The 20333-nt window shown below is 41.8% G+C and overlaps 1 protein-coding gene across 1 annotated transcript in view; it reads right to left on the reverse strand.

Moving 5' to 3' along the window:
* The window catches only part of NSMCE2 (NSE2 SUMO ligase component of SMC5/6 complex), a 211004-nt gene that overhangs the window by 3893 nt on the left and 186778 nt on the right, over positions 1 to 20333 (reverse strand). The window contains exons 5-6 of the mRNA XM_076005031.1: positions 5090 to 5190; positions 4599 to 4705 (exon numbers count right to left, since the gene is read on the reverse strand). Coding sequence (XP_075861146.1) covers positions 4599 to 4705; positions 5090 to 5190 — 208 coding nt within the window. The remainder of the gene's footprint in view (positions 1 to 4598; positions 4706 to 5089; positions 5191 to 20333) is intronic.

Here is a 20333-nt window from a genome sequence, read left to right on the forward strand (position 1 = left end):
TTCTATCTTACACTCTCCGAGTCTAAAATAACATGTCGCTAAGCAAAACGGTGAGTGATAACAACTCTAACAGTCTCCAACTTAACGACCCTACAGCTATTTATTTAGTGCTCTGTGCTCCAAAAAGAGCTTTCTCCTAAGTGCTTTGCTTTTCCACGGCCAAGAAAGTTGCTGCTCCAAACTTAGAATAAAATCCCCTGCCATTTCTTTGATCCTAGAAATGCTGTGAGAGGAAGATGTAATTTCCATTTTACAGATGAGGAAACTGAGGCTGAGAGGGGAATTGACTTGTTGATGAAGCACAAAGTGGGAGTTCTGCTGTTGAACTATCATTTCTATTCAACTTAGTTTTACTCTGTATGCCTTAAATATGACTGCCTGCCTGTTAAACACATTTCCTGTTCTTAAACAGCAAAAAAACAAAAGACTCTGGTAAAATTGGAAATATCTTACTAATATGACAATCATAAGGCAGCTTTATTCGATAATAATAGTCTCACTACTAAGAGATGTATTTGGGGAAATTATTCTACCTACTGTACTTAGTTAGGGCTAAAGTGTCAACAATATTATTCTGACTCAAGCCAGTGGAGAGAGGCCTTCCCAGAGACTAAAGCACACACAGAAAAATTCAGTCAGGGCCCAGAAACACAATGTACCTGGAACTCCAGTCTAACAAAATGTATTATAATAAGACAATCTCTGAGGAAGAAATGAGATGTCTCAAACTGGATGTGTCACAGACATTTTTAAACAAAGGGAACCCAGAACTGCTCATCAGCCTAACATGCATCATGGGAAATGACACACTTCATGCTTAATCAGAAACCTTTGGAGTAAGTTTCATAGAGGCCCTGAATTCTAACCTGCTGCCAATGCACCTTGTCTGCAGGACCCTGCCCACTCTGCTCATTGGCTCCCATGGCCCTCGACTGCCTTGTCACCCCTCCTGCCTCCAGGCTGTTGTAGGCTGCTTGCTGGAGTCTTCTTCCTCTGACTGATCTTGTCATTGTGAGGGCTGGTTCCAGGCTCTGTGTCCGGTGCTGAGGGCACCACAGCGAGCAGAGCAAAGCTGGAATCTGGCCTTTCAGAGCTCGGGGCCGGGCCACTGTCCTGTCTTGCTGGCTCTCCACTGGTGAACGCATCCATTCCAGGCCTGTGCCTGTTGATGGCGGATGAGTGGGTCTGAAGACTCTGCACTGATAACCTCATAATCAACTTCCCTAGCTCTGCATCCTCTCCTGAGTTCAAAACCCACATTTTCAGTACCTCCTGGACATTCCCAAATGGCTGTGTTGCTGGGACCTCAAATTTAGCAAGACCCAAACTGAGCTTCTCATAATCTTTTCTTAACAGTGTTCCTCTCTCATGCCCTCCCTGGAGGCTAATGACAGCTAATGACTGTCCTTCTAGACACCTGGATTAGAAATATCATCCATCCTTCCTCCCTTTTTCTTCCCTTCTACATTCAGTCAGTCACCAAATTCCATCAATGGCACATCCATGGTCATTCTTGCCTCAGTGTAAGCTCTCCTTATCTGCAGCTTGATCTACTGCAGAAGCATCCGGATTGACCTTTTCACCTCATGCCTTTTTAATCCATCCTTTCATTGCTATTGCAGCAATTTCCTAAACTCCAGGTTGGCTCATCTTGTTCCCTCAATGTAATCTTCTCCCATCCCCATGGAGTAAGGGTGGTAAGAATGGTGATGGTGATGATAGTGGTGGCTAAAGTTTGAATATGATGATGATGGGATAATAAGTACTGAGCCTTACTTTGTGCCAAGTACTTTAAGTACTTTACATACATCTTATTTAAATTACAAATATGCCAATGAGGTAATTACAACTGCTACCATCAATTTATAGATGAGGAAAATAATGAAATCATGACATTTATACACCCTGTAGTGAATCTTTACTTTTATCCTTTAAAACAATTTTTGCTTTACTATTATTATTTTTATGAGAGATGAGGTCTCACTGAATTGCCCAGGCTGGTCTCAAACTCCTCGCCTCAAATTGTCCTTCCACCTATGCCTCCCAAAGTGTTGAGATTATAGAGGTGAGCCACCATGTTGTCTCTACTATTACACTTTCCTATCTTTATTATCCACTGCATCTTTTCTTTTTTTTTCCACCCAGAGATGGGATCTTGCTATGTCGCCCAGTCTAGGGTGCAGTGGCACCATCATAGCTCACTGCAGCCTTGAACTTCTAGGTTCAAATGATCCTCCTGGCTTAGCCTCTTCAGTAGCTGGGACTACAGGTGTGTGCCACCATGCCCAGCTAATTTTTTGTCATTTTTTTGTAGAGATGGAATCTTGGTATGTTGCTCAGACTGGCTTTGAACTCCTGGCCTCAAGGGATCCTCCCACCTCAGCCTCTCAAATAATTGGAATTAGAGTCATGAGCCACCCCACCCAGCCCATGACATCCTTCTAATCCCCCTCTAAATATACAATAACTGCAACCGTATTTACTATCCACCAAGTATAATAGAGACTGAGTGGGGTAACGCTCTTGGTTAGGAGACTCTTATTCACCATTCTCTGAAATCCTCATTTTTCAAGGTCCAGTAAAATTACTACCTTCTCTGTCAACTTCCCAGACTTCTTCCATTCAGACTTAATTGTTATTATTATTAAGCTATGAGAATCTGTAGCATTTCAAGCACTCAAGTTATGGCAGTATGACAGAAAAAAAATCTTTTCTAAATGACGAGTGTTATCAAGTGCTTCCAAACATCACGTACAATTCAAAAAGGACATTAGAAAGTCACAGTATGTAATTAAGAAGATCCATCTAAACGTGATGCCTATTCTGGCAGGTGCTGCCACCTGTCCTAGGACTTGCGGTGAGAAACGTGCTTTGTATCGGTACCTGCCCTTTCCACATCTGACTCTAAAAAGAATATCACAAACTTGAAGAAAGAAGAGCTGTGAAATGGAACTAACTAGGAATATCTGCTCTTAGAAATTATTTTAACACCTTTCTGCTTAGAAGGCTTGGAAGTTCAAAAACAAAGAAAATTATATTTACTGGGGAAAATGATAGGTTCACTAAAGAAATATGACATTTCTTTTCTTTTTTTTCCTCCCTCCCTCCTTCCTTCCTTCCTTCTATCCTTCTTCTTTCTCTCTCTTTCCCCTCCCCAGCCTCCCTCCCTCCCTTTCTTCCTTTCGACAGGGTCTCACTGCTGGAGTACAGTGGCCCAATCCAAGTGCAACCTCAAACTCCTGGGCTCAAGTGATCCTCCTGGCTCAACCTCCTGAGTAGCTGGGACTATAGGCACATGCCAATACACCTGGCTAATTTTTGGTTTTGTTTTTTAGAGGTGGGGGTCTTGCTAAGTTGTCCAGTCTGGTCTCAAACTCCTGGCCTCAAATTATCCTCACCTCCCACCTGGGCCTCCCAAAGTGCTGGGATTATAGGCATGAGCCACAGTGCCTGGCCTGACATTTCAAATCTAAGTCAGTAACTCAAAACAGATAAAAATGTACTATAGATATTCTATATTTTGTAAACATTAGGCTGCAAAACCATTATTCTTCTAGAATGAATAGGGTAAATTACTTGACTGAATGACCATCAAGATATTTACAGTCTCAGAAACCCTATCTCTAAGTCCACACCCAGATGACGAGTGGTGAGGAATTCCAATTCTAGTTCTGGACCAGCAAATGTCCAGGCAATGGAGAAGCAAAGAACACATCAAAGAGACTGTTATCAGAAGTCTGCTGAGGACTGGTCACACCTGCAATTCCATTCCTGCAACAAATCTGTGATAAGAGCACAAGAAATGCCAAACTGTGTCAAAGCCAGTCAGTCCAGCTAACTCAGGATTCTGTGTTATTATAGGAATGGGGCCATGGTCCTCCGTGGTCATGGAGGAAGGGGAAAGGCAGTAATATATAAAATATGTATATGTTTTAAAGATTCTGCAAAACTTCCAATTAAGAAAATAATTTCTCAGTTATTCTCACAAATTTACTTAAACCTTAAACCAGTTATTCTCACAAATTTACTTAAACCTTTCTGGAAAGTCATTTAAGTAATTAAATATATGAAAAGTTTTCCATGACAATTAAATCTTGATTATGAAAACCACTGGATGTGAATTCTTAAAATGTTTACTCAATAATATTTTTTAAACAAATTACCTGTAATACAGGAAACAAAAAAAATTACCATTCCTTCTTGTTTGGGTAAGTGTGTGTGTGTGTGTGGGGGGGGGGTGTATGAAGGGGAGAAAAAAAATCTCTTAGTATGACACAGTTCTTTATGTTCCTTGGGCTATTTTTTAATAACACCAATTCATAAAAAATCCTGTTATCTAATGATTGAGATTCAATCCAATTCTTTTTTCTTCTGTTTTGAAGGTGTGGTTGAAGTTCCTTCACCTTCTTCCTGAACAGATTACTAATTTTCCCCTCACGTATTGTTTTTCCAGAAAGCCAGCTTCCATGTTTACAGTATCCGGGAGGTGAATGTGATTTGGGGGAGAGGCTTAAGTGTCTTTTCCTCTAGCATGAACACACCACCTCTGACTGCCTCCCACTAGGGAAGGCGCCACTTCCTGCTCTGCACCCACTCACCATGCCTTTTTCTTCCGCTTGTGCTTGGACTCGATCATGCGAACAATGGCTTCTTCTTCATAGGTGTGGCCACACACTTTATTTTTCACTGGCTTCTTCATTTCCAGCTGTAATCAAGGACAGGTGAGGCTTTCAGGAATGACAATGATCAACCTCCAGGAGCTGTTTTTTCCTAGTCCAGAGCTTTCTATGTTTAACTTCCCATTCTCATGGCTTTAGATACTTATCAGGCTTTAGATAAGGAAATGCAGGGAGACCAGTGCCACTGTCATTTGGCCTGTGGGCCATGACTTTACTCCTAGGACCTATGGGCATGGTTGACTGAAAGCTCTTTCCAGGCCAAGAACCTCCCATGAACACTCTTCAATCCTCATCACTTTTCTTTTCTCCCTCCTTAACTCCCAACATGAAATAAAACCAGAAAGCAAACAGGAGGCGTCTGGCCTCTGTGAATGGTCTTTTCTTTCAGGGGAAGGAGGAGGAAGCAGTACCTGTGTAATGGGGCAGATGAAGTTGGTCTGACTTTGGGTCACAATCATATCTTCATCCACTCCTTCTGTTCCATCAGCCTCTCTGTCAGCTTGAAGACCACCTAGAGGAAAAAGGGGAGTTGATGAGCCTCCTTGGTCGAACATTCTGCCAAAGTTGAGGCAGGCGTAGAAGGAAGAGAGGCTAACTGTCTCTCAGGGTGCGTTTGGTGTTAGACCCTGTGCTAGGCACCTGGTTGCGTATGAACTCTTCTGCTCTCAAGAGAATACTACAGGGCACCTGATTCTACCCATTTTTGATAAGAAAACTGAGAAGTGAAAAAAAACTTTTTCAAGTTTTGATGGAGGGTATGGCTTCAGACTCAGAGGACTGAACTGGTTATCTTTCATGTCCATTGGGAGAGGCTGGGCATGCAAGGTGCACTTGTTAAAAGCCTCTAGTTTATAGCTTTGTTGCACAAATTAAAAGAGATGAAGAATGTCGTGTGCTTTGCACAACTCACGGCACAAAGAAGCAGTAATTACTACTAGGTAGTTCAGGAGTTCTCAAACTTTTTAGTCATAGGTTTGCATCCTTTTGTACTTTTAGATATTACTGAGGATCCCAAAGAGATTTTTCTCTGTGGGTTATATTTATAATATTTATCATATTAGACATTAAGGCAGGAATTTTAAAAATGCATTCATTAATTCACACTCTGGGAGGCCGAGGCAGGCGGATTGCTCAAGGTTAGGAGTTCAAAACCAGCCTGAGCGAGACCCTGTCTCTACTATAAAAATAGAAAGAAATTAATTGGCCAACTAATATATATAGAGAAAATTAGCCGGGCATGGTGGCGCGTGCCTGTAGTCCCAGCTACTCAGGAGGCTGAGGCAGGAGGATTGCTTGAGCCCAGGAGTTTGAGGTTGCTGTGAGCTAGGCTGACGCCACGGCACTCACTCTAGCCTGGGCAACAAAAGCGAGACTCTGTCTCAAAAAAAAAAAAAAAAATGCATTCATTAATTCAGTTAAAAAATAATCCCATTACATGTTAACAAAACATTTTAAAAATTAAAAGTAATTATATTTCCGGAACCAAAAATAACATAACGAGTAGAGTGGCATTGTTCTCCATTTGTGTAAATATCTTTAATGATTGGCTTTACAAAGACAGTTGCATTTTGATATCTATGTATGCTATCAATCTGCCACAATATCACATGTCATATCATGTGGCCTCTGAAAAATTCACTACTGAAAAGAATGAGGCCGGGCGCGGTGGCTCACGCCTGTAATCCTAGCACTGCGGGAGGCCAAGGCGGGCAGATTGCTCAAGGTCAGGAGTTCGAAACCAGCCTGAGCAAGAGCCAGACCCCGTCTCTACTATAAATAGAAAGAAATTAATTGGCCAACTAAATATATATATAGAAAAAATTAGCCGGGCATGGTGGCGCATGCCTGTAGTCCCAGCTACTCGGGAGGCTGAGGCAGTAGGATCGCTCGAGCCCAGGAGTTTGAGGTTGCTGTGAGCTAGGCTGATGCCATGCCACTCTAGCTGGGGCAAGAGAGTGAGACTCTGTCTCCAAAAAAAAAAAAAGAATGTGAGTGAAAAAGGCAAATGAGATCTTACTGTTATCATGAAAATGGTTTTTGACCTTAAGGACACCCTGAAAGGCTCTCGGAGAACCCTACAGATCCCCGACGCTTGGAGAACTGCTGAACTGGCTTTGAACACAGCACTAGCTGCTTCTGACACCCGTGTTCTTTCCATTACATCCTACTTGCCCCTCACTGAGGAAAAAAACACATGACAGACACTTTTTGAATGCGACAGGAGTATCTCACATGAAAGCTTTTCTAAGAAGGGACACTTGTCATTTTGCACAGAAGCCAAAGATCAATAGCTTTGTAAATACAAGTGTTGACAGCGAAGTCCTTCTTCCTTCTCCCGCCCTTTTCTTTCTCTACTATCTCCTCCCTTCCCTTCCTTTTTGTTTTGGCAAAATAATACAGACATAAAAACTGCTTTCCAGGCCGGGCGTGGTGGCTCACGCCTGTAATCCTAGCTCTCTGGGAGGCCGAGGCAGGCAGATTGCTCGAGGTCAGGAGTTCAAAACCAGCCTGAGCAAAAGCGAGACCCCGTCTCTACTATAGTAGAAAGAAATTAATTGGCCAACTAATATATATATATAAAAAAACTAGCCGGGCATGGTGGCGCATGCCTGTAGTCCCAGCTACTTGGGAGGCTGAGGCAGAAGGATTGCTTGAGCCAGGAGATTGAGGTTGCTGTGAGCTAGGCTGACGCCATGGCACTCACTCTAGCCTGGGCAACAAAGCGAGACTCTGTCTCAAAAAAAAAAACCAAAAAAACAAAAAACTGCTTTCCTTTATCTATCCTGGCTTTTTTTTTAGAGACAGGTCTTGCTCTGACACCTAGGCTGGACTGCCAGTGGCACAATCATAGCTCACGGCAGCCTCAAACTCCTAGGCTTAAGAGATCTTCCTGGCTCAGCCTCCTGAGCAGCAGGACTACAGGCACGAATCACTATGCCCTGCTAATTGTTTTTTATTGTTTGTTGTTTTTGTAGAGATGGGGTCTCGCCATTGCCCAGGCTGGTCTCAAACTCCTGGCCTCAAGCGATCCTTCTGCCTTGGCCTCCCAAAGTGCTGGGATTACAGGTGTGAGCCACTACACCCAGCCTGCTTTCCTTTTAATGTGCCAGAAGGAAACCCTTGTCTTGGTTCAGATGGTTAGGCCTATCTTTCAGTTCCAAAGAACTGATGACTTTGGGCCTCCACCTAGGCCAGATGAAGCGTCTATCTACAAAGATACCACAGGTTGAGTATCCCTTATCCAAAACGCTTGGGAAGTATTTTGGATTTTTGAATATTCGCATATATATAATGAAGTGAAATTCATTTGTTTCATATACAACTTATATACATTGCCTGAGGTAATTTTATACAGTATTTTTAATAATTTTGGGCACCCATTACATGAGGTCAGGTGTGGAATTTTCTACTTGTGGTATCACGTTGGCATTCGAAAAATTATTCGTTTAGGGATGCTCTACCTGTAATGGGTGCAGGAAGAGGACCACAGGGCTCTTCTTCAAGGCTACCCAGTGAATTAATGGCTGAAACCCAAGGCTTCCTTCTGCCTCCACATTCAGCTCAGCCCAGCTCATCCCAGCCCAGCCCTCAACCTCCCTTCTGCCTCCGTTTTTTGGTAGGGATCGCACTTTCTTTCACTGGACTTGTGCTATTTGTACGCCAGCAGCTTGCTATCCACTGTCCACCAAACCAGCTCTCATTCTTTGAGGTAAGAATGAAGACCTTAGGGCTTAGGACTTGGCAGGCAGAGCATTTTTAACCATTGGGCAATAAAGTACAGTGCCTTAGGCCTTCCAGTTTTTTAGGGACCTATAAAAAAACGTGTGAGACCTTGAAAACCGTTTATTGGCTTCAAAACAGGATAACTTGCTGGGCGCAGTGGCACACGCCTATAATCCTAGCATTCTGGGAGGCCAAGGCGGGAGGATTGCTTGAGTTCAGGAGCTCAAGGCCAGCCTGAGCAAGAGCAAAACCCTGTTTCTACTAAAAAAATAGAAAAATAATTAGGCAAGTAACCAAAAATAGAAAAAATTAGCTGGGCGTAGTGTATGCACCTGTAGTCCCAGCTACACGGGAGGCTGAGGCAGGAGGATTGCTTGAGCCTGAGTTTCAGGTTGCTGTGAGCTAGGCTGATGCCACAGCACTCTAGCTGAGGCAACAGAATGAGACTTTGTCTCACACACACACAAAAAAAAACCCCCCACGATAACTATGAAATTGAAAAAGCCTGGGGGCTGCTGCTTCCCATTTCTGATTGTGTGTTTGATAATCAAAATCCGATGGCAGACTTCTGACTGTGGATGTTAAATTGTGGAATACACCAGAAAACCTGTTAAGATGTATAACAGAGTTCAGCTGATGTGGGTTTGTTTGTTATTTTCTATTTTTAAATTTCAAAAGGTAGAGGAAGTCAGAAAGCACTACTCAAATGCAATGCCAACCACTAGGGAAGGCTGAGTGGGGAACTTCGAAACTGTAGCAGTGATCACAAAAGAAGAAGGTAACAAAAGCGAGACTGGGAAGAATGCCACCAGTGAGTAAGAGCCCCCAGACAAGAGTCTAAAAAGAGAAAGATTCTCAATAGCTAAACGTCTCTAGAGAAAGAACATTTCCTCACCCGAAATCTCTATTTACAGAAATTGACATTAGCATTGGGATTCTCCAGTGTGCTAACAAAAGGTCATATTTGGCAATAAATATCACTTACGCTGATTTAGTTGACCCAAAGACAAAACTTTGTATAAGTTTTACTTGGTAAAAGGAAGATGGGAGGGAAAATATAGATCATGTACTAAAATCACATAAGTTTTAAACTGAGGTTATCTATCCTAAGTCTTTCATTTACCTGAGAAAACTGAGATCCAAACAAATTGTAGGTTTTGTCCAAAAGTCATACAGGAATTTAATAAATCAATGTGTTGCCTTATTTTCTTGGAATGGTTCATTTGAACACTAAAATCAGTGTCTTGGTTCTGGGAGCTCCTCTGGCCCCCAAATTATTATTTCTTTAATAATAATACCTCAAGTTTACTGAATGTTATATAGCAGCCACTGTGCTAAGCACTTTATGGACATTATTTCATTTAATACTCACAACATACTCATGAACAATGACTATATTGTTATTCTCACTGTATAAACAAGAAAACTTAAGCCCCATTTTTTAAGGTAAATGCAGAAAATATCTGCCTTAAAAACAAGAAACAATTGGATTAAATCAGTTTAATCTTTTTTTTTTTTTTTTTTTTTTTTGAGACAGAGTCTCGCTTTGTTGCCCAGGCTAGAGTGAGTGCCATGGCGTCAGCCTAGCTCACAGCAACCTCAAACTCCTGGGCTCAAGCGAACCTCCTGCCTCAGCCTCCCCAAGTAGCTGGGACTACAGGCATGTGCCACCATGCCCGGCTAATTTTTTCTATATATATTAGTTGGCCAATTAATTTCTTTGTATTTTTAATAGAGACGGGGTCTCGCTCTTGCTCAGGCTGGTTTCGAACTCCTGACCTCGAGCAACCCACCCGCCTCAGCCTCCCAGAGAGCTAGGATTACAGGCGTGAGCCACCGCGCCTGGCTAGTTTAATCTTTATTAAAGAGATCACAATAATTTTCATGATTATAAACAGAAAAATAAACTAGTCATATATATTATATATATGTGAAATATGTTGTTAGAAGCATATGCCAGCTGTCAACTTCTGACTGATAGGCAGATCTCAGGCCCACACTGTATGCCCCGATGCCTGGGCCAAGGGCACCCAAGTGCTGTGCTGAGAAGGGAAGCCTGGGCAAGAGTTAACATTTACAGAGCACCCACAAGACATGTAGCAGGGTGTGAGTTAGGTAACTTGAATGTGATTTTTTTTTGATGTCATAAAATGAAGACAAAAAGGAAAGAAAAACCATGGCAATGCATGAAGTAGTATTATTTCCAAAGGTCTATGAATATGCCTCAGTGGTGTAAAGTTGGGGGGGGATTAGTGAGGGCATTTATTAAACCCCAAGACGTAGGTTCAGGGTTACTCAGATGTGACCGTGAGTCAAACAACTCTGTCTACTGTCTTCCTCATCTCAGTCACCTTCCACCCAATTGCTTGAAGGTAAAGTCTTTGGAATCATTCTTTGTTATTTCCTTTTCTTCATTCCTCATATCCGATCCACTGCCAGGTTCTGTTGACTCTGGTTCTAAACCATATTCCAAATCCAGCCCCTTCTCTTGTTCCGTACCGCGCCCCTCAGTCCAAACCACTACTGCCTCCTGCCTGGACCTCTGCAGCTGCCTCCGCACCAGCGACCCAGCTTTGACTAAGGGCCAGAACTCGCTATGCCTGGTTCTTGCAGTGGCCTACCCAGCCCGTATGAGACCTTGCCCGGACAACCTCGCTGATCAGTCTCCCTGTCAACCCTCATGCTCTAGGTACACTGCTGGCCTTTTCTGTTTTCAGAGCATGCCAAGCTCCTCCTATCTTTGGGCCTTTACACTAACCTGCCTAGAATGTTCTTCCTCCTGCTCTTGCTCATCCTACTCCTTCTTGTCATTTTAAAATGTCAGTTTAAATGTCATCTCTTTGGAGAGGCCTTCTTGGACACCCTAAGCTAAAGACGCCAATGCAGACTCCATCACATCACTCTGTTGCGGCTCTCTGCATAGCACATGTCCGTAAGCACTATTTTCCTGTTTGTCTGCCTTCCGTCCCTCCCTCCCCACTCCCTCGTTCTCTTCTAGGAAAGCTGGGCCTTTGTTGTCTTGTTCACTGATGTTTCCTAGAGTCCAAAACAGTCCTTGGCATATAGTAATATGTGTTCAATAAACATTTGACAAGTAAAGTGCTTCATCCAACAAGGCAGGAGTGGGCATATTTTTCACAAGATTACACTTAACATATTTAGCAGACGTGGCAGCACAAACACATACACACGTCCTTACACAATGATGATTTCAGAGGTTTCAGTCAAATAACAGAACACTCTCGTGTGGGTGCAGCCTTGGACCCTGAATTACATGTCAAAGGCGGGAAGTAAATATAAGTTTTACAATTACAGTCGGCCATGTGGTGATTACAAAGGAGAATCCAGACATGGTCTTGTGGTCAGAAAATACATTTGATCCTGGCCACACACAGCCCTAGTATTAGTCACTCGTCTGTCTTGAGGCATCCCAAATTTGGCTACCAGTTAGAAAGTTTCACGCCAGCTGGGAATAAGAGTTGATTGCTATGTGCTTCAATTAAGCCTCAACATTTTTCTAAAAGCATTTTTCTCTTGAAACTAGTAGCACATGAAGAAAATACTTTACAAATATTTGTAGCCTGCTTGAAATGCTTATTAGACTGCCCAGATTATCTTACCTGCACTATTCTAAGGACTGTGTATTTGGAGAGGCTGAGATGATGCACAGAAGATTTTGGGGCCACCCTAATGTACATATGTGTCTGTGCCAACTCCTGATTTGTTTCTCCTACTTAATAACCTACAGCTGGGGTACCAGTGGTCCCACCTGTGAACTCAGACGCATCTTAGACTCTGAGTGGAAAAAGAAGTAAATAAGCAGGCTCAATCCCGTTGGTTTGGAATTAAGGGCTATGTGTGTGTGTTCTGCTTTGCTTTGCTGTCCACTCTATGGTACTCTTGGGTGTCCAGCTTTGTATCTCAGTTTCTTCCTGGGACTGGTGGCCTGTCCTGAATGTTACCTGTTTGGTTGGACCAAGCTGCTATTTCCCTTCTTGAGGGAACTGCATCCTAGTTTCTAATACTCCCTGGCAGTAGCTAAGACTCTGCTGTGTGCGAACAGCTTTTGCAGAATTAAGATGCAGGTTGTGTTCAGACAGGGCCTACACAATCAATGATTACCTGGATGTTACTTTCCTCTCATGATGGCAAAATACAGCAAACATAAATTTCAATGAAAATATTCCACGAACATAGGTTAATACAATAGAATCAGAACAATGTCCAGAACACAGTAAGGATCCAATAAATGTTATAATCAATGTTATATACTTCTGTAAATGTAAAAGGTTACTGTTATTGTTTTTACCACTATTATACACCAGAAATTATGCTTAGTATTGGCAAAAAAACAATCACATAGAACAGATATATACAAAGCAAAGTGGTCTTGGAAGGCTAAGTATATGCAAGATACTGTGGAAAGAAGGTCCCAGGATAGAACAGGGTCAGTCTCTCTGAGCAGCTGATGTCTGATACAGGTCAATGAGGAGGATCTTTCAACCTTCATTTCTAATACAACTCTGCTGCCCCCTTAAAAGTGAGCATTTCATTCATCACCACCTCAGGTCAACATTCTGGTCAATGTTCTTCTTCCCTTTCTTCTCTTAGTTATAATCTATCTGCATGTCAGATTCTATGTACTTGAGGAAACTATCTCTGTCCAATCCAACCCAACCCAACCCATTCTCTAGAGCTGCTCTCCTTTCTTTGAAATCCCATACACCCACTGTCTATACCATACTCTTTTAGCTTAAATTTTCTCCTTAGTTGTTTCATGTGAATGGAAGTTCTTTTCAGGATACACTGGAAGCTCCTTGAGGAAGCACTCACTTGTGTTCAGGCAAGCCAACTCAACTGGACTTACATTTATTGAACTCTTGCTCTGGGCCAAGCACCACACCAAATGGCAGCTGTGGATATAAAGAGGACTAAGATTGGATCTGGAAGGAGAGATGGATTCGAATACTCACATTCCTGTGTGATGAGTGAAATATATGTGTTTTGTACAAAGTACAAACGTATCTTTGGAGATAAGGTACAGAATCAAGGTGACCTCCTGGAGAAGGTGATGACTAAGCCAGGCTCTCTAGGGAGGTGTGATAAGGCAATGAGGATTACGGTATGAAAGAACACAGCTCTGTAAACAGCCTGTTTGGATTTGCCTGGTTCTATCACTTTATTAGCTGGGTGCTCCTTGGCAAGTTACTCCACTGTCTTTGCCTCAGTCATCTCAGCCGTGACATGGAGCTAATATAATGGTACTTACTTCATAGTGCTGTATAAGGATCAAGTGAATTACTGTATGAAAAATTTTCAGAATGGTGCCTGGCAAACAGCAAGTCATAGTAGCTGACACAGCACTATCAACATCTTCAATTTGCTGTACGTTTCCACTTCCATGGCTCTTTCGACACACTGCTCTGAAGATGTTGCAAGTAAACCAAATAAAGAGTTTCCTCCAACTGAGCTGACATTTTAATAAGATAATACCCTTTTACACTATCGTGCACTTGTTAATGTATCTACTTTTATTTTAGACATGTCCTTTGTCCTCAGCTGACATCGTGTATTAATTTGCCTCCACCTAGTAAATACTGCCAAAGTATTAGGGTTTTAAAATAATTAAAACCCAGCACAGTCAACTGGTGAGACAGAAATCAGTCAGTTGAGATGTGGTCAGATAATATCCATTACAAGCCAATAAATTCTGAAAATATCCCCAAACTCAGTACTTACATTTAATACTTCTTATAAGATTTAGTGACCATCTGTAGATCACCAAGCAAAAGCTGGAAATCGAATGCACACATTCTATTTCTGTGTTCTGTGCAATGAATTAGAAAAACCACGTAATAGGAAAAGTCAGATTAGCACCAGAAGGTCTACAACTTCCAATTATTTACATCCACAGTGAAGTCTGAAGCAAGCAAAGATCAGAAGATAAGAAACTTCCTTTGGGCTCATCTTCTTATATTTTCTTATTTTAAAGGGTTGTAAATACCACCTATGCAGGTATCCAAGACAGTCTATGCCAAGTTGCTCCATTCTCCATCTTTAATCTATCCTGACTCTGTCTCCTCCTCTTCATTCTCACTGATGCTATCCTACTTTGAGCCCACAGTTCTTAATTCTTCTCTCTGCCTCAGTTTCCCCAGTCTATTCTTCCCACTCTAGCTGGTCATCTTTCTAAACCATAACCTCCCAGGTATGACTGCAGACTCTTTATTCACTGTCCCAGAGTATCATGATCTCCTCCTCCCACCCACCTCAATCCCATCCCCCATATCCACCCCAAGCTAATTGCAGTCCACCCCAACCTGCCGTGCTATTCTGTGCTTCTGCTATCACTTCACCTAGCAATCTCTGCCCACCCTTCAAGACTCAGTTCAAGTATTTCGTCTGTGAAGTCTCAAAGCAGAGGTGATTCCTCCTTAGGCCTCCAGGCTACCCGTAGAACATGCTGTGATCATCTGTTTACATTTCTGTCTTCCGTACCAGATTGTGATTCCTTAAAGGAAGGAAGGGAATAAGACTCTGTCTTAATCATATTCATATTCTCAGTGAGCCAGGCAAAGTATAGGAATTAATAAATGTTTGAATGAGTGCTTACTGAAACAAGAGAATGCTTTGAATCCTATTATCTATAAATTTACCACAATAAGAAGATGAAAATAGTGAAGAAGACTGCTTTGAAGACAAACATTTTAAAATAAGGCAAATTTGGTCCTTGATCTAATTACTAATTTTCCAGAAAGGGAGCCGTATTACACTACCTCAGTCATACCACTGTACATTCTCTGTTCCACGTTCTATACAAAAGAAAATTACTAAAAAGTAAGATGATGGAGGTCATATTCCAAGAAATAAACTACTCCATATTATGTCTTTAGATCATTTCTGATTATTCCCTTGCTCCAAACCATCTGTGTCCAGGAAAGTACAGGAATAACCAGTTATTAAAAACATGTAAATTGTTTTAAGTTTGTTGAGTTTCCAAGGTGGAACAGAGTATATACATACTGATATTCAATTAGGGAAGTTTTATGATAGATAAACATTGGAGAAATAGAGAGATCTGGCAGACTGAGAATTTAAGTAACTGTGGCGTTATCATTCACAAAATCTGATAGTTACTAAAAACAATATTCAACATAGAGAAATGCTTATGGTATAACATGATATGATAAAACTGAAATTAAAACTGTATATGTACTATGATTAATCTTACAAAACGGTATCTAGTAAAAAGTCTGAAAGAATATATGATGAAATGCTATAGTCCATCATGTCCGGATGACGTAATTACTGCATATGCGAACCAGTAGCAGAGAATCAAGGATAATTTCTGAGATTTTTAGAGACAGTTATTTAGTTTGAGCTTTTTATACTTAGTATTTTTCATGAAATCAAGTACTATGTATGAGGTAAGTAGGATTGATGGCAATAAGGATGAATAAATTTGTTTATTCTATTTGTCAAACCGAAACAAATGATGAAATAAAGTCCAGAGATCACAATATTTGAAAACGGAACTTGAAAACTTCCAATTGCTCAACCTTTAAAACTGCAACGTTCCACTTCTGAGTAAGACAGGGGCTATGACACCATTTCAATCCCTGATATTTTCTAGATGTATTATCCTAAAAACTGTTATAGTATTTCCAGACTTCTCAGATCCCCTATAAAGTAATACATCACAACTTATCCTCTTCCGTCTTCTCTAATTTCAAAGCTCTAGACAAAACAATAATGAAATGCCTGTCTAAAATGCGAGACTTTAATAACAAAATAAAGCTAGCCCTAATATCATAATTTGTTTTGTAAAGCTTTTCAAATCCTCAAAGGATGAAAGGTAACGAACCACTAGAGATGTCTATTTTGGGATAAAGCCCAGTGAAGGAGGAAGTACCTGTGTCACTGAGTGAGCACGGGGGTGGCAGAGCTCACCACATCTGTCAGCGTCAACACTGTCCTGAGACTAATGACTGGAGCACATTCCGTCCCGCTGACCCCGAATTTAATCCAATATGTTACTCCTCAGGCTTTACTCAGCATGGTAATTACAAAATGCTACAGAATCTTAGTATTCATTAAACATGCTCACTTTCCCTTTTAACCTACATTTATTTAATAACAGTATCAAGATTTATATTTGATCCATTTAAAAATTATTTTTATAGTAGCACACTGTACCCATGTTTTTTAAAGAAAAAGCAAGAGAACAATCTCAAAAGTATATTCAAAATGGAAGAAATTTAAAAAGGTTGAAGCCTGAGGGTGCAAATCTGGGGAGGCTTAACAATCTGTCAACAACAATGTCAGCAAGGCCCCCAAATGTAGCTCAGCCCCGCAGCCGGGCCAGTGGGCAGAGCCAATCAGGGCAGGACCGCTCGAACTCCCAAAGTATGGGACCCACGCTTCTACGGGCTGCAATGACATCTGCTTTCAGTTTTCAGGGTCCTGTCTGAAGTTAGCCTAACAGCCTAACAAGAAACATACTCCAGACAAAAAAATCCTGCTGGCTGCAAGGAAGGAATGAAATGAAAGTGAGTGAGGAGGAGGAAGGAGCTAAGGGATGAGGGAACTCTTCCGTCCCATAGAGCCCAAGGAAGGACACAGGGAGTCAGTGCCCTGGAACAGAGTCCTTGTCTCTAAGTCTTCCTTCTTCTCCCCCACCTTGTCCCCTTTCCATCCTCTTCAAAACCTTCCCCACATGCAAAGGAAGACACATGACTTCAAAATCAGGATCAGCTTAGGACACAGCTCTTGTGAATGTGTACAATAGATCTGAGTCATATGTTCGTTTTGTAAACATGAAGAAATCACACTTTTAAAACTTCCTCCTTTATGACATTCACAGTGCTTAACAATATGTTTAGCCTGGAACATTTATTCTTTTCCTTATCCACACCCAAGATGTCAAGAGGGACAGATGTTCTTTCTCACTGGAAGCTCATATATTCCAGGAACAGTGACAATTATGAATGAGCACAAGTGGAACTGACAGGGGCTGTGATGTCCAGTTGCCTAGGCTGTGCCACAGAGAAGTGCAGAGAACAGAAAAGCAGCCCAGGAGGGCATTTTACCCAGGCTACCACTGCCTTGCTCTGGGAAAACTTCCCAGGGTCCCAGGGGTCTCCCCCTCAACCCCTTCGTCCCCGGCACTTAACACATCAAACACGTCATTTGTAATCATCTGTTGATGTAGCTGTTTACCTACCAATCTGTGTGCTCTGCAAGGATAGGGATGAATTTTATTCATCTCTAGATCCCCAGAGTAAGAAGAAAAAGGCTCTCTAAACTTGCTTTAGTAACTGTATAGGAAAATAAAAAGATCCCAGACAACTACCCTTCTGAGCGCACAATGCAGATGATACTGTCGGGGTGTAGCCACACGTGCAGCCCAGAGCATGGATCCCATCTGGACCGTGCAGGAAGTACGGAGCCGGCACCAAGTGGGGAGCACACACCCGCGGCATCGCAGAGGATGAGGCTGCGTCACAGCTCTCCAACTCCTCCAACTACAATTTTCTTCCTTAGCTAAAAGTTCTCTCAAGACAAAAAAAAAAAAAAAAAAAAAAGCAAAACCATGGAGAGGTGATTGTCACAGCGATCGGGGAAGCCTCTGTCTCACTTTGAGGCCCCTGACCACAAGCGCAGGGAGGGAAGAGGGAAGCAGAGAATTAGGAGCAAATAAAGAAGGCAGGCTAAAAATAAATGAAGGGTGAACATCAAGGAGGCAGAGAAATTATGCAGGAGATGTAATTAGCACACTAATTATTGGGGTCATAATTAGGAGCAGTGGAATTAAATTAGGAAAAGGAAAATTTTAACTGTTGGGTTAAAACTGTGTGAGAGAGAGAGATGAGTTTCTCATACTCTTCACACAGACTGAAGGCCATTCATCTGAGCAAAGTTAGTTCAAAATGAGCTAGCAATTATTTAGAGAGAATTTTATTTTTGTTACGAAAAGTAGACTAGGTTACTTGATGACACATAGAGGTCTCTTGTATCTAATTTTATCACTCTGTTCTTTGTTCTAAATTAAATAGTAAAATAGCTAATGATAAAAAAGCCTGTGACTATTCCATTCCAAAAAATATGATTCAACATCTAAGGAGATCAAAATGGCAAATCAAGAGCAAGTAAGGAAGAAGAAGGAAAATACAGTTAAACAAGCTTTAATTTACAACAGATTTATAGAAGAGAAAGGAATACTAAAAATAGGACTTGTTTCTCTTATTTTTCAGAACTAATTCAGTTACTTTATTTTTCAGAATTAACTAAAGATGGCAATTAAACTTAATTAACCATTGTCAGTAAATGGTAAAAAGCATTAGCTTTCAGATTTTAACCTAGTTTCACAATGACAGCTGAGCAGCATTTTCTCGGGGGTTGGATAACTGAAACTTGTAGCCCTAAATATGATCACACGTCATGTTGTATTAAAAAACTACAGGGTTGGAGGCTCATGGTTTCCTAGGATCAGGAGCAAAATTTAAAGAGAATTTATTTTCTCTTCCTCATTTAAAAGCCCAAGGTATGACTCATGCAACTTTCATTTAGTAAATGTCTGCTGACCACCTGCTGTTCCCTAGGCTCACAGGCATTGAAACAGACAAGGAAACCCATGACACAGTGTCACAACACCAGGAGAGAAGTGAGCTTAGGTGACATGGGAACTCGCGGGGGGAGGGTTCTTAAAATGACTGCCAGAGGGACAGTGCCACTGGGAGGAATCCTAGAGGAAACGGAGTTAAGATGAACAAAGACAAACGTGAGAGGAAGCGCAGGTGCCACTGTAGCGTTCTCAGGGAGGGACCTAAAGGCAGCCACTCCAGTGATATGTACAAATGCCCTATTATGTCCATTATAGTACAACTAGCGAATAAAAGCATCTGAAAGGCAGGTTTTCTGATATTATTTGATATTTTTCTAGGATTATTACTAGTTAAATGCCTCCTAGAATGTAAGCTACACAGAAGCTTGCTTACTGCTTCCTCTTCCACCCACCTGCCCACCACCATTAACTGAGTGTCTGACATGCGTGGTTGGTCCTACGCACAGCAGGATACATAAGACAGAGTCCTTGATCTAAAGGACTCACTATCTAGTGCTGGCATAGAGAGTGCCATTAAAATATGACGGATAAGTTCTGTGAGCTTCCGCAGTCGAGGAGGAAGGCTGTTCCAAGTGGCATAGGGAGTTCATGCCAGGCCCAAGGGCAAGAGAGACCAGGGGCATGTGGAGAACAGTAAAGCTGGGGAACAGGAAGTTGGGGGTGGACAGGACCCAAGGCAGACCCGAATGACTGCTGAGCAGTGACCCTTCCTCTGTAGCAGCCAGGCATCAGAGCACCTTCTAAAGCATACCTTCGCTGAATGTGAATTACCAACATAGAGCAGTTTGGACAAGATGTCTCAGTTAGGTAAGTCACATCTTGTGATGAGGCACGTTGTGTTCTCTCCAGCTTGTCTGCTCATCCTTGCTCCTCATGTCAACCGAAAATCCAGGGCTAGAGCTACAATTAAGTTCTCAGGGAATTCTTTAGAAACTTTTGGTCTGATTTAAGATCCTAAGATGTCTGAAGCACCGTGACGGCCTGACTCAGTCCTTACCTTTTCCATGATCAGTCAGTGCCATTGCACATACCATGTTTATTATTCTTATAACAAATTTCATTCAGAATCCTACTACTGTCAACAGGCACTGAATTTTGAAAGGATAGACGGCCTATATGCAGGCAGATCTAAAAATAAAAGGAGAATTTACAACACTCGGGATTTTATCATGCAGGCTTTAATCTTGTACAATGTTAGCTATGTAATTGCAAACTTGATTTTTCTTCTCTCTATTGCGTCTGAGGTTCTGATGAAATGTTTGCTGTCCTTGCTAATGAAATTCAGAGAAGGACCATTGGTTTTTTTA

The sequence above is a fragment of the Microcebus murinus genome, chromosome 7 (genome assembly GCF_040939455.1).
Source record: "Microcebus murinus isolate Inina chromosome 7, M.murinus_Inina_mat1.0, whole genome shotgun sequence".
NCBI lineage: Eukaryota > Metazoa > Chordata > Mammalia > Primates > Cheirogaleidae > Microcebus > Microcebus murinus.